Source organism: Zeus faber (genome assembly GCF_960531495.2).
Source record: "Zeus faber genome assembly, chromosome: 14".
Taxonomy (NCBI): domain Eukaryota; kingdom Metazoa; phylum Chordata; class Actinopteri; order Zeiformes; family Zeidae; genus Zeus; species Zeus faber.
Genome location: NC_137200.1, coordinates 22,324,479 through 22,338,856, shown reverse-complemented (window position 1 = coordinate 22,338,856; position 14,378 = coordinate 22,324,479). Strand labels below are relative to the sequence as shown.

The 14,378-nt window shown below is 48.4% G+C and overlaps 1 protein-coding gene across 1 annotated transcript in view; it reads right to left on the bottom strand.

Annotated features, from left to right (window-relative positions):
* Positions 1–250: 250 nt before the first annotated feature.
* Positions 251–14,378, bottom strand: part of cxadr (CXADR Ig-like cell adhesion molecule) — a gene marked incomplete at both ends in the record, with an annotated part of 60,257 nt that continues 46,129 nt past the window's right edge. The window contains 5 exons of the mRNA XM_080014045.1: positions 251–533; positions 3,941–4,079; positions 5,465–5,587; positions 6,202–6,357; positions 13,284–13,488. Of these exons, the coding sequence (XP_079870171.1) occupies positions 251–533; positions 3,941–4,079; positions 5,465–5,587; positions 6,202–6,357; positions 13,284–13,488 (906 nt within the window). The remainder of the gene's footprint in view (positions 534–3,940; positions 4,080–5,464; positions 5,588–6,201; positions 6,358–13,283; positions 13,489–14,378) is intronic.

The window sequence follows — 14,378 nt, the reverse complement described above, 5'->3', positions numbered from 1 at the left end:
ACTCTTTTACTCAGAGAAAAGTCCACACAGTAAAATTCCTAAAAGTATTATTATCGGTTTGTCTTCGGTATAAAGGTTTGTGTGGTCCGATGCGGGTCAGCAGAACCAGAAATGAGCCGGGCCTTTATCCGGGAAGTCTCCTCCCAATGAGTCAGGCTTGGTTAGGCGCGGCCCGGCTCACCCTCCGTCTTCATTGGCAAAGTCCCACCCCACCCCTCCTTCACGACCCTTCACGCTGGGCGGGGCCGGACTAAACGATGGAGCCGTCCCTGTTCTGGGCGGGGATCATGACGGGGATGGCGCCCATGCGGGAGAGGTTGGGGCCGGCCATCCGGGGGCCGGCGGTGGGCGGCAGCGGGGCGTGGCTGGGCGGGTGCTCGTAGTCCTCGGTGGAGGGGATCTTGTCGTACTGGGGCTTGAGGGCGTACTCGTGCAGGTTGGAGGGCGACATGGAGCCCAGCGACGAGCGCTGGCTGCCCACGGTGAAGCTGCGCGCCGTGGACACCCGGCTCTTCGGGGGCGGGACGTCCTCCCTGTGGGGGGCACAAAGTCCAGAGTCAGAAAACACCAAGCGTGAAGGTTTGACGCTCCCCTGCCACGACAAACAGGCGGCCCCGTCGACCGCATTTGGACCGTTGTCTAACTCCTCGCGTGGTCTGGTTCACTGCCCACTGCCGACCACTTCTCACGCTGGAAAGATAACCCCGGTACACCTCACCAGATTAAACGGAACTTCAGGGATCAACCAGGACGTGGATTGAGCCACAAAGCAACGCGCACAGTGGGTCAAGGCAACGCGGGAGGTGGAGAAGTCAAAACACGCAGAGAACGCGAGAGCAGGACGGCATCCGTACAACATGGTGGACATGGTGTATCCGAGCAAGAAAAACCCGGCTATCCTTACAAATTCAACAAATTGAAAACAAAACAATATATATAACAATATATAAAATATAACAAAAACCAAAACGCTTTTTCAGTTACTTGATATGCTCCTTCTTTGTTATTCCGGCTTGAAAATACCACACAGCAAGCGTGGTTCGCTGTACCTCCGTATGTTTAGAAACTTCCACGAAGGAGAATGAATGAACTCGGCAGAAAGAGACGATCCATCAAGGAGTCCGTCTGCTGGGAGTCGACCCTTTATGGTCTGTCCGTTGGAAGCCGGCCCATTTTGAGTAGGTCATTTTGAGTCGACCGCTTTGACTCAGGCCTTTTGAGTCTGCGCTGGGGCTGCGATCCCCTGCAGCAGCTTCTATTCCCTCCACCACCACATTAACAACTAATAAGCGGTAATAATCCGGTTAAGAGCTCCATCAGAACGAGCCTGAGGGGCCTGCTTGCTTCACAGCGAGTTAAACTGCAGCGTTTCAGAGTGTGTGCGCGCGCGGTGAATCAGGCGAACGCTGCTAATCTGCTTTGTGTTACGGTGCGAGCGCTGCCTGTACTGTTGCGTTGTTGGATGGATCCAGCGGTGGAACCCAGGGGTGGAGGGTGGGCGGATGGAATGCGCGGACTTTGTGGAGGGAGGGCGGGGATCCACAGAGCAAACAAAGCTTTCAAACTGATTAGCACAGCCATTTATATGAGGAAAGGAAGGGAGATGGAGATGGAGAGAGAGAGGGAGAAAAAATAAATAAAAATAAAGTGCTGATGGAGCGACAGCATTTTCATATTCATTCATGGCCGTCAGCAGAGAGAGGGGGGGGGGGGTGAGACCCATAAGGGAGATGCCCAGAGAAAGAGTGACATACAGATATAGAGATGGACAAAGAGACCGAGAGAGAGAGAGAGAGAGAGAGAGAGAGAGAGAGAGAGAGAGGCATACAGAGATAAAGAGAGATGGATAAAGAGACGGAGGGACAGCGAGAGACAGAGAGAGAGAGAGAAAGAGAGAGCGAGAGATGGATGACCCTCATGGTTTTAATGGAGGCATCTCCGCCTTTATTGCGCGGCGGCAGCGTAACGAGGACTCGTTGCCCCGCGGAGACGACGCGTTAGTGCGCCGCGTTAAAAGCGGCCGCCCCCAAAGAGCTTTTGATCGGCCGCTCGTTACGGAGGCGTCGGAACATTTTATTTTAATTTTTTTTTATGTTTCCCCCTCATCTCCGTCCCGCTCGGCCCCTCGGGACGTCGCCGTTCAATCAGTGGATATGATCCCAGCGCAGGAGGGGTTTGACGAGCCGCCAGCCAGGCATCCTCCTCTGGCGATCGGAGGGTCACAGGTTCGATCCCCCTGCGCCTCCTGGTAATGTGTCAGAGTGTCCTTGAGCAAGACACTCAACTTTTGGAAGTGGTTGCCATGTTGCCGACCATTCACCGGACCGCACGAGACCACCGACGACGGCCCAAATCTGGTTGCCCAGGGGCAACCGGGCAACCATTATTGACAGAGCCTCGGAACCTCGCTTAAGACGCTATTCCCCAAATTGCTCCCAAAGAGCGGGTTGGCGCCTTGCATGGAAGTTACATCAATGAACGGGAATTTACAAAATTTGAGCTACTAGCAAACGGTTGTCGCAAAGCCAAAGTAGAGAATGTTCCGGGAAAATTTTTTTACGAACTCCGGTTGGTGTCCGCTGCCCCCAAATCTGGCAGGGGAATCTGGAGGCTGGAGTTGCCACTGTGATGGAGGGAGTCTCATAACCACCGACAGCAGTTGTTTCCATTGCCAAGAGTGGGATTTTGTGTCGACCCCGACCTAACAGCTTGGACTGAACCTCGACTTGACCTTTTCTCTGCACTGACCCCCGCACTGCATGACTGACTGACTGATAAATCAAATTTAAAAAAAAACAAACAAAAAAAAACAAAAAAACTTCCGACTCTGCTTATGTTTTTCCTCGTGGAGGCTTCGCTGCTGACGACTGACGCACCGTTGATCTTACTGCTGATGAAAAACGTGGTTATTGTGAAGTCGCTTTGGTCAAAAGCCAATACGTAGCGTAAAACTAGGAACTCCAGGAGTCTTCGAAACCTTCTTCCGAGTTCCCAAAATAAAGAGGCCGGATTATGGCGGATTACGCTTCAGTGCTTCTGGAGCTGTTTTTACTTCCACCGTGAATGGAGGATCGATACCGGGGAAAATCTGTCTTGCACCTGGCGAAGGTTGGATTGAGGTGAAAGTCATTTTTTACCAATCAATGACATCACAGACAGTGTTGGAAACAGAGCTTACTCTGCTTGTGTCTCGCATTCAAGTCACATACCACTTAGAGGTGAATGCAGCCGAGTCAAAGGTACGATATTTGCTGTGAAATATAGTGGAGTAAAACTATTACCTGGCCTAAAATGGAATTACAGTCAAGCCCGGTTTATTTATGGCGCCATTAAGCACAATACAATCTCCGAGGGCTTAACAAGCCCCATAATTCACATAGAAATCAACAGCCTTAACCCCCGGGCAGCCAAGGAAAAACTCCCAGAAAAACCCGTTTTGTTAAAAAAATAAAAATAAATAAAGGAGGTAATCTTGTGAGGGGGCCTGAAACAAAGGAATCCCCTTTACCCCTGATGACAGGTAAGAAGGAAGTGCTGATAAAAATCCAATAATCCAATCCAAAATCCAGGTAGTTCCCAGGGCTGCTGAATATGTTGCAGCAGCCAAATTCCCCGACAGGCAATCAATGGAAAATCAATGGCAAGAAAATAAACTCATAAATCAGGGTAAAAGTATGGCTTTCAATGCCGAAGAATAAATTCAGAAATGCTTTCACGTAACTTTCTGCTGACGCGGCAAATTCATTTATATTACAGAATATGAGTGAAGAACATGGTCAGTACCTACCAGCAGAGCAGAGCCAGGTTGGCTCAAGGCGGGAGGTCGCTTTGAGCCAAGACCGGCATAAAGAACCGGCTAAATCCAGTGTGCGCAGTCGTAATGTGGCGGTAAGACGGAACTGAAAACGGAACCTCAGCGCCCCCCCCCCCCGCCCCTCACCTGATCTCGTTGCAGATCTCCTTCTCGTACTTCTTCCTGTGGCGGGCGCGGCAGCAGCAGAACAGGATGATGGCGATGATGAGGAGGATGAGCAGCACCGTGATGATGACGCCGGCGATGATGCCCGCCGTGTTGGGGGCTGGAGGGGCACAGCGAGGGGGGGGGGGGGGCGAGGTGAGGTATTAGGCAAACCAGCCATCGCAGGCTCGGCTGAACACCGACCTCAGCCGCGCCGGGTCGCTCCCAAAACCATTTGCAGACAGATTTATCGCGAGGGCAATTCATTTGTAAACTGAACGGTGGGGGAGAAAAAAAAATTCCAGGCTCAAGGTTGTTGCTGAGTGAGAGCGGCTTTTATGGAGTCACAGCGCACGCACGGCGAGAGCAAGTGTGGCGGCGCGTCGAGACGGTCGCCGAAACCTTCCTCGCTGCGGTGCCAAGCACTCACCCAGCAAAGAGATAAGCAGGACAGGTACTACAGCGCGCCATTAATTAATGAAGTCACATACTGGCAAACGGACAGAAAAAACACACGAACGACAAATAATGGAAGAAACGTTGCATTAGGTCGCTGGACCAGCGCTGCCTATCGACAAATCACACTACGTCAAGAATCCCCCATCAGCTCAGTGGAGGTAGATTAGAGTGGAGGTAGAGTGGAGGTAGAGTGGAGGTAGAGTGGAGGTGGAGTAGAGGTAGAGTGGAGGTGGAGTGGAGGTAGAGTGGAGGTAGATTATAGCAGAGGTAGAATCAAGATAGATTAGAGTTGAGGTAGAGTGGAGGTGGAGTAGAGTGGAGGTAAAGTGGAGGTGGAGTAGAGGTAGAGTGGAGGTAGAGTCAAGGTAGATTAGAGTCAAGGTAGATTAGAGTGGAGGTAGAGTGGAGGTAGAGTGGAGGTAGATTATAGTTGAGGTAGAGTCAAGCCAGATTAGAGTGGAGGTGGAGTAGAGGTAGAGTGGAGGTAAGGTGGAGGTAGAGTGGAGGTAGATTAGAGTGGAGGTAGAGTGGAGGTAGATTAGAGTGGAGGTAAAGTAGAGGTAGAGTAGAGGTAGAGTAGAGGTAGAGGTAGAGTAGAGGTAGAGGTAGAGTAGAGGTAGAGTGGAGGTAGAAGTAGAGTGGAGGTAGAGTGGAGGTAGAGTGGAGGTAGAGTGGAGGTAGAGTCAATGTAGATTAGAGTGGAGGTAGAGTGGAGGTAGAGTGGAAGTAGAGTCAATGTAGATTAGAGTGGAGGTAGAGTGGAGGTAGAGTGGAAGTAGAGTCAATGTAGATTAGAGTGGAGGTAGAGTGGAAGTAGAGTCAAGGTAGATTATAGTAGAGGTAGAGTGGAGGTAGATTAGAGTGGAGGTAGAGTCAATGTAGATTAGAGTGGAGGTAGAGTGGAGGTAGAGTCAGGCCAGATTAGAGTGGGGGAAGAGTAGAGGTAGAGGGGGTGTACCAGCAGAGCTGAGGTAGGTCGAGTACAGAAAAGCACAGCGGAAGTAGAGCAGAGGGGGTCGGGTGTGGTCGGGCGGAGTCGGCGCTTACGTGGCGTGACGTTGAGCTGCAGTATACACTCCTCGCTGCCCACTCGGTTGGTGGCCGTGCAGCGGTACGTTCCGGAGGCGGTGGACGAGGCGTTCCTCACGTTAACGGTGCCGGCAAGTGGGTCTGCGGAGAGAGGGAGGACGGATCGGCTGATTGGTTGATGGGCTGGTTGATTGGGCTCAGGGTGACCCCTCCTACACAACTGACGGACGCTTGTTCCGTTGGCTCCACCCACAAAGTTATTCAAGTCAAATGGGGTGGTGTTAAGGAAGAACGCACCCTGGTGGAGATCAAAAAACCCCTGAGAAATTTCAAAATGTGGATCTCAAGATGGAGATAGAACGTGGTCAATGAAAATGAATGTTTCAATCTTGGAATCAATTTAAATGATTTAGTCGCCATATTGGACTGAATTCATTCCGTGTATGGGGTACAGTGGAAAAGTTGGTATAAATCCTCATTACGTCTAAAACGTCAATAACAGATGTGACACGTGGACGCTCAAGGGGTCGAAGCTACGTCCGCGCAGGGAGAACGAGATGGCCGACAAAGTATAAGTACAGGAAGTTAACGGAGCCTGGCGGGGGATTCTCCATCACAATCACGGCAGAAACGAGGGAGTCCCGAACGGATTATTTCAGCGCTTCTGACTGACTGTCCTGCTGAAGCCAAGGCGGAGGATAAACTACGGCGTTGGAGCTTGAACCACATGGGCTGTGAGGGGAAGTGCTTCCTACCCATGACGGCGGAGGCGGGCAGCAGCTTGCTGTCGCTGGTCTTGTCCCAGTTGTACTGCAGGGGGTTGGTGCCCTCCCTGGACACGCACTTCAGCATGATGTCCTTGCCCTGCTCCGTCGGGCCCTCGGCGTAGCACTGCGGCTTGGACGGCTTCACTGGAGACAGGGGGGGAAGGAGAAGAAGGATGAAGCCATGGATTCGGCGGCGGAGGAGGAGGAGACTGGAGACGTGGCGGACCGCCCCGACCGAGCGGCTACGTCATTCCATTGAACGTCTAGTGCGATGGGGGTTTGCAAGGAGAGGCGTCGGCTAACATACATACATACATACATACATACATACATACATACATACAGAAATTGAAATCAATACAATCCTTGAATCAGAGTATCAATTTTATTTCAACCTGTTCGGACCCAAACCCAAAACTGAGTTGATCTGGCTTGTTATTAGTTTAAAAAGGCTGTTTTTCCAATTAATATTTTGTCATTCGTAACATTCAGTGGTATTTGTTTTCCTACAGCTCTGATCAATTTTTTCTCCCTTATTGTACTGAAGAGAGAATAGGCTTTTCATTATTTATATTTTAGACATTTATTTCGTTTTCATTTTATATATCATTTTATATGTTTGTTTTTATATTATTTATAATTTATCCGATCTTTTACTTTATATTGATAAAAAAACAAAAACAAAACAAAAAAAAAATTAAATTAAAATAATATAAAGCTTTTGCACATCCCCGTGCACCTATTCACCCAAAGCTGCACAAACACATCGCTCATCTGCCTCGTAGCCGGTGAGCTGTACGGGCCACGTGTTGCCCGTGCACGTGATGCGGCGTGCATGTGGTGCCCGTGCACGCGGCATCAGTAATCAGGCTAATTGATACAGCTGCCGTGATTACAGGCGCCGTCACTCAGGATAATGGCGGGGGCACACAGAGAGGTGACAGCATCACGGGGAGGGAGGGAGGGAGGGTCTTGGTGTCAGAGTTGACCGTGAGCAAACACTGAGAGAAGTGGGAAAACAAACGGCTCCAAATTGAAAGCACACCGAGTGGGGCCCCCTAACCCCTCAAAAAAAGGGGTGGGGTGGGGTGGGGTGGGGGAGGAGTATAATGTGGACGGAGAGATTCAAACAATAATCAATAGATAGAATCATTTCCCTGTTTATTTGAGGTAGAATTCGATGGATGGATGGATCAGAGCTAGATGGGGTGATAGACAGATTAACAGACATAGATATAGAGGTGGAGAGATTGATCTAGACAGATAGAGATGGATATAGAGAGACATACAGTCGATACTTTATTCAACACCGGAGGGAAATTTCAAAAATTGCGGATTTTTGTTTATTAATGATTCACTCATTTTCACGTTTATTTCCCTTTCTATTAAATACGTTTTTATGTCATTGTTTTGGCTTGTAGGGACTTTCACGCTGATAAAGCATTTTGAATGGGGACCTTTTCTGGATGAAACTTCACTGGACTGTGTGTGTGTGTGTGTGTGTGTGTGTGTGTGTGTGTGTGTGTGTGTGTGTGTGTGTGTGTATACGCTGACATCACGGTGTGGTAATGTGTCTGGATCAACAAAGCCCTGGGAGTCTGGTGGCGGGCGGGGGTGGGGGGTTGGATTAACACCGGACAGACAGTGCCGTCCTGTGGGGGGCGCCGCCTCCACCCCTCTAATCCAAACACCCACCTCCGGGGTGAGGACAAAGAGAAGGACACGGGGTGAGGGGCCGTCCTCCTGTTTTTGTAGCGTTTCATCTTTTACCGCATCTACCTTTTTATCCATCGCGAAAATCAGATTGTTTTGGCACCAAAAGTTGAAGATTTCAAAGTCATTTATTTTCCAAACTCATTGTTAAATGAGGGTGAGGTGGGGTTCAGTCAGTAATGTCGGTGACACTCCGTTTATCACGGGTTGCCGTGGTGATGCCAAGGCTAATGCTCGGTTGGGCCTTTAATCGTAACTTTTGACTATTCTCGTTTTTTTATTTCCTTTGCCCCCGAGACCGTGGAAATCAAGTCCTGCTTGTGACGATCGTAACTCACATTGTAATACAGACAGTCTTTCCCAGCTTAATTCCAGGCCAACACAGAAACTGAGAAGAATGTTAAATGTAGTATAATTAAGTATAAGTAATAATAAATTGTGACATAGTACATCATTGGATCTGTCACACACACACACACACACACACAATAAAAAAAATAAAATAAAAAAAAAAAGGTGAAAGTCAACTGGACACCTCCAAGGGCTACAGCACATTGCTGCTTCTCATAAGAGGAGCGCTGTCCAGCGGAGAGATTTATTATTTGTTTGATATGAGAGGTAGAGCAAGAGAGAGAGAGAGAGAGAGAGAGAGTATGAGAGAGAGCGAGAGAGAGAGAGAGAGAGAGAGAGAGTATGAGAGAGAGCGAGAGAGAGCGAGAGAGAGAGAGAGAGAGAGAGAGAGAGAGAGAGTATGAGAGAGAGAGGTCACAGAAGAGGGAGATGATGGGTGGGGTCAAAGGATCATGGAGAAATAGATAGGCCCCATCACACAGCCTGTTCTACTGGAATGCATATAAATATATATATATATATATATATATATATATATATATATATATATATATATATATATATATATATTTATAGAACCTCAGCCACGGATTTATGCACGGCACAAGGCTGTTCTGAGATCAGCGGGCGCTGAATGGCGGTGTTAGGCGATGCGGTGATGTGCGGCCAATTAACCCAGAAGGGCCAACGTCGAGCCCAGAAGATGGAACCAAAGGGAATTCGTGGTGGACTCTGAGGTGGAGCCTGAGGGATGGGTTACTGGCCCAGGTGGAAATTATGATTCATTCAGCAGCAATTGTTCATTAACAATTATTCATTATTCCGCAAACCTTGTCCTATAGCAGCTGTACGCAGCGCTCAGTCATACCGCAAGATGGCGCCGAATCAGGTGGTTCCAGCGGCCAATGAGGCGTCCGGATTTACTTTCTGCACCTGGAATTATTCCACCTCCGGTCGAGCGGCGGCGCGGCGCTTTCAGCTGGGAGACGCTGAGCGGTGTTGAGAGCCGGCGCCGGGCTCGGCCCGGAATACACAACGAGCCGAGGACTACACCTCCCGTCCGGATCTGGGATCCTTCGTGACAAGATCGAGCTGAAGGTATTAAAAAAAAAAATGCAGAGGAGGCAAGATGTCCTCCCGTCTCCCTGTCACCACTTTTTTCCCCCCCCCTGGAGGTCAGCGTGCAGCGGCCCGTCAGCCTCGGTAAGATCCTGGTGGAGCCGGCTCCGCTTCCCTCCGAATCGCTCTCGCTCTCTTTGACATGAACGCTCGCAGATGGCTGGGAGGTCAAACTCCAAACCGCCCCGCGGTTTGACCACGACGGGGGCTTCGTATCCGCCATATTAATGTGGTTCTTGAGCCGACATTGAGCCGGTGAAACAAGTTTCACCTCAAGGAAAAGCAGGCGATTCCTTTACATCGGTGTTTCCACTATAATTGTACAAGCCTGGCGGGGCACTGGGCCGACGAGAAATCCGCCAAGGCAAAAAAAAACACAATTTTTTTATTTTTATTTAAATGCCCAAAATTTCCCCAGAATTTATATATATATTTTTTCCTATTGGAATTAACAGTCCATTTATGCTATTTAAACACATTACGAACAAGGGAAGTTAAAATGTGCCGACTAATCGACCGACTCCGTGTTCTCCATGTCAGCAGTAAAATCTAAAATCTTTTGTTTTTGTCATGTACTATTCAAAACGTTCTAAAAACTTTGCTGTTTTATAAAAAAAAACAAAAAAAAACAATTTAAAATGTGTAAAAACATTTTTTTTTTAAAACAAAAAACAAACAACTAACTAACAGCACTGTTTTCCCAATGGGAGAGGGAGCGGGTGTGCGAGTGACCAGCGGTGTGCGCTGCAGGAGTTTGGCTTTCTTCACTTTGCGTGCTTGAAAATGGCAACCTGCCATAGGATTCGGAGGGTCTCACGAAACCAGGCGGCGCAATGCAAGCGATGAAAGATCCCATGAATTGGAATGAAAGATCCCACAGATACACATTCAGGGGTGCAGCCTCGGAGGGGCTTCAAAGCGACAGGTATTTCAAAGCCACAGGTATTATTTTATGACTGTGAAGACTTTGTTTGAAAAAAATTAAGCTAAAGGATTACCAGAAGACAATTGGATTCGGCAAAGCCCAGCGTATTAAATGTCATAAATAAACAGGCGCCTGGGACAGACACACACCGGAGTGTGTCAGAAATAAAAGCCTGTTGACATCACTGTCAGAATTTATAGAGATTACAGAGATATCAATGTATACAAACTTCCTAAGTTATAATTACTTGTAACAATAACCAATTACATAATACAAGGAAATAGTATTTATTTTGTACAGGTTTTGAAATATTTATGGGTAGAGAGCGAGAGACAGGCAGCCGGTGACCGCAGGCTGGATTCTAACCTGAGTGGCTGCAGGCGTTGTGCCTATGTGGTCCACGCGCTTTATCCGGTTGAGCCACCAGGATGCCCACGCACTAAGGAATTTAGTCATCGACGGCGACTAATGAAAATAATGGGCCCACAGAAGCGTGTGTGTGTGTGTGTGTGTGTGTGTGTGTGTGTGTGTGTGTGTGTGTGTGTGTGTGTGTGTGTGTGTGTGTGTGTGTGAAGCGCTCTAGTGACTTCCAGCGGTATGGTAATAGTGACTTTATTTGCTTGAAGTCTTCCACTGAAATACTTATATATTTATATAATTATTAGTATTTGACATTACCTCATATATTTTAAATGAAACAGAGCCCCCCCGGAGGCAGATGTCACGGTCGCTCCAACCGGACTGCCAGCCTGTTAATGAGTGCACCCATCCTCCTCATTAGAAGAGAAGGGGATTCTTATTTCTTTCCATGCATCCATCCATGGAGAAGAGAAGAGGACGCCAGGGGAGAAACAACAGCGGGGATGCTGGGAAACCGGTCTGGTTTCGCATTTCCCGGTCGAACCGGTCGGAGCGGTGCGTCCGCTTCCGTGCATATTTTGTGACGGACGTTTCGGGTGTCGGTGTCAACAGGAGTAGTCGCCGCCGCCGCCGCCAAGCAGGAGGAGCAGCGGCCATTTTGTTTGGCCGAGGTGAAACCGCGAGGCCACAGACACGCGACTGTCATTCCCACATGCAAATGGCGAGGGTTGGGTTTCGGTAGACGAGTGAACTTCACCCAGTCAGCTGAGCGTGTGTGTGTGTGTGTGTGTGTGTGTGTGTGTGTGATGTGTGTGTGTGTGTGTGTGTGTGTGTGATGTGTGTGTGTGTGTGTGTGTGTGTGTGTGTGTGCGTGCGTGCATGTAGGGCTGTTTGCCTAGGGAGTGCATTACACAACGTGATGCGTCACCAGTCCCGGTGTGAACACTGAGCGGGAGCGACTTGGTCAAACAACAATCCCAACGCTGCGACTCGGCTCCACTTTATTCATTTATTTACATCAAGCCCAAGTCTCTCTCTCCCTCTCTCTCTCTCTCCCATCCCTCTGTCTCTCTTTTATTTTAGTTTTTGTGCTTGTACCAAGGGAATCACAGTAAATACTACTTACTGCAAGTCAAATTAATGTTTTTTTAAAACTCAGCCCTCTTTGTCCTCCACCTGTCTGTCTCTCTATAGACCAGGGTGGGCATACTACGGCCCGCGGGCCGGTGCTGTTTATTCCGGCCCTGTGAGGCATTTATATTTGACAACAATCCCATAATATATCTAAATTTGGAGTATTCCTTTCACTGTTATTTTCCTGTAATATTTGAAGGTACCACCAGATGGCGCATTGCCGGGCCTTCTCTGACGTCAAGTTACTCTTCTCCACTTTACCTGATCATCACGTATGCATCACCCATAACAAAATGAGCGGACAAAAAAAAAAAAGTGCGAAATTGACAGCGAATGTCGGGTTTTCAACAAAGATTGGATTGAATAAACTTTAACAAATACAGTGTTTCAGTCATTTTGTCGTCGTCGTCCCCCCCCCCCCCCCCCCCCCCCCGAGGGAGGATCAATAAAGTGTCATTTTAATTTATGCGAAACCACTGTCAGAAAACCGATAACGCCGATAACTGCAGAAATAAACGTCTGGATTATGGTTTTTAATGGCGGAGGGAAAACGCTCCCGGGGTCTCGTGAAAGGTCAAACTCCGACCACGCCAAAATTTTAGAGGGATTACCGCAAAACGAAAGAGAGAGCATTTACTCCTTTACCAAAATAAAAGAAGGGATTTATCCAAATAATAAAAAAAATAATAATAATGTACCCACACCACTAGGGCTGGGTTTCAAAAGTCAATGCTCTTATGGTACCGACCAAAATGCACTGATACTATATTGATTCTAGGAATTCTGGCTCCACCAAAACTGTTGCCCAGGGAAACCGCATTTAGGCTGTCGTCGACCATCTTGCACGATCTGGTTGCTACGTAAGTCAACAAGCGCGTGAACTTTGTTCCAAATCCAAGGGTCCACGGCCCCCTAGGAACTGAAAATCATTTATGTTTTAGTCACTTTTTTTAATGTTGTTTTCCATGTTTTAATACAGTGTTCCATGTAAACAGGCCTGTTTGTCTCATCAACTTGCTCAGTGCAAAGGAAAAGGAGACTATAGCGGTTTGGTGAAAATGCCATTAAATACATTTTGATGAAGATTGTTTTGTGATGTTCTCAATGAAATGAAATGCTTCTTTCAAGAGAAAAATCTTTCTTTGGGGTCAAATTCGAGTACATTTTATTAATCCCACATTAATAGATAATGGCTCATTATGGCCGTATTTTGGGCATTTTTAAATTTTAATTGATAAAATAATAAATAAATAAAAAATCACCTTCAATGTGGTGACCTACGAACGGGAAGAACCTCAAAGACTTTGATCGACGTTCACAGAGCTTTTACTTGTTGAGTCGTATTGAGCTACATTGAGCCTTTTAGGATGTCCCTATTTTAAGGCTCTCTCTCAGGACCTGTGGACACATGCGGAGAGGGTTTTAGGTCTAGAGTCGCCACGTCCTCCACCTCCTCTTCCAGACTCACCCATGACGGTGAGCAGCAGCTTGCGGGTGCCGATGCCGGGCGCCTTCTTCACCTTGCACTGGTAGGTCCCGGTGTCCGCCGCCTGGAGCCCCGTCAGCAACAGCGAGGCATCGCCGTTCTTGGGGTCCGCCGAGTTGAAGTGGGCGCGGCCCTTCATGGGGGCGTAGTAGTCGTCGTAGGCCCGGTCGCCGGCGTACATGATCACCTGGGAGACGGAGGGAGGGAGGGGAGGGAGGCGGTAAGTGACCTTTATCTGTTTCAAATCAAATCCCAGGCCTTGGGGGGGGAACACGAAAGACGCCAGAAGAAAACATACCCAAGGCCTTGAAATAACACAAAGTAGGGAGCGAGGAAGAAAGAGGAGGGAGAGAGTGAGAAGGAGAGAGCAGGAGGGGGAGGGAGAGTGTTTTGTTATGCATTCATTTACTTATCTTACATTATGCCAATAAAGCTTCATTGAATCGAACCGGCGAGCGAGCGAGCGAGCCAGCGAGAGAGAGAGAGATAAGTAGTTTCTCTTCTATCTCGCCATTGCCCTTCAGTCTGTTTTGCCCTTTTCGTGCGGCGGCGGTTTGTACGTGGAACAAACAAAGACACCACTGTGGAGACAAACCAGCACCTGCTGTGTCAACACCGTCGGACCCCCACCCCCAAACAGGGATGAAAAGTTCGGCTCCTTTTGGAGATTCGGCCCTCTCCGAGTGACGATGTTTTCACGTTTTTCAAATTTTTCAGACTCTCCCTTGGTTCGATTCCGTTGCTGGAACGCGAGTCGGAAGAGTCTGGCGTGAACGGAATTCTCACAAGAGGCATTTTATTTCATTCTGTCGAAATGATTTATTTCGGTGGAATGCGAACGAGTCACTCATAAAGAGCCGTGTGTCCCCCCCCCCCAAAAAAAGTGGACCTCAGAAGCACAGAAACTCAACTTTCGGATTCAGCTATTCTTCCACCGCCTCCCTTCAAGTCTCGTAGTTTGAGAATGCTGATCATCTGGTTCACTCTGTAACAGCGAGTGGAGTTCAGTGTGAGCTCAGCCTGTGTGTCTTCTGGCAGTGACTCCAGAGTCCTGAGTCATTTCAAAGATTTTTCGTT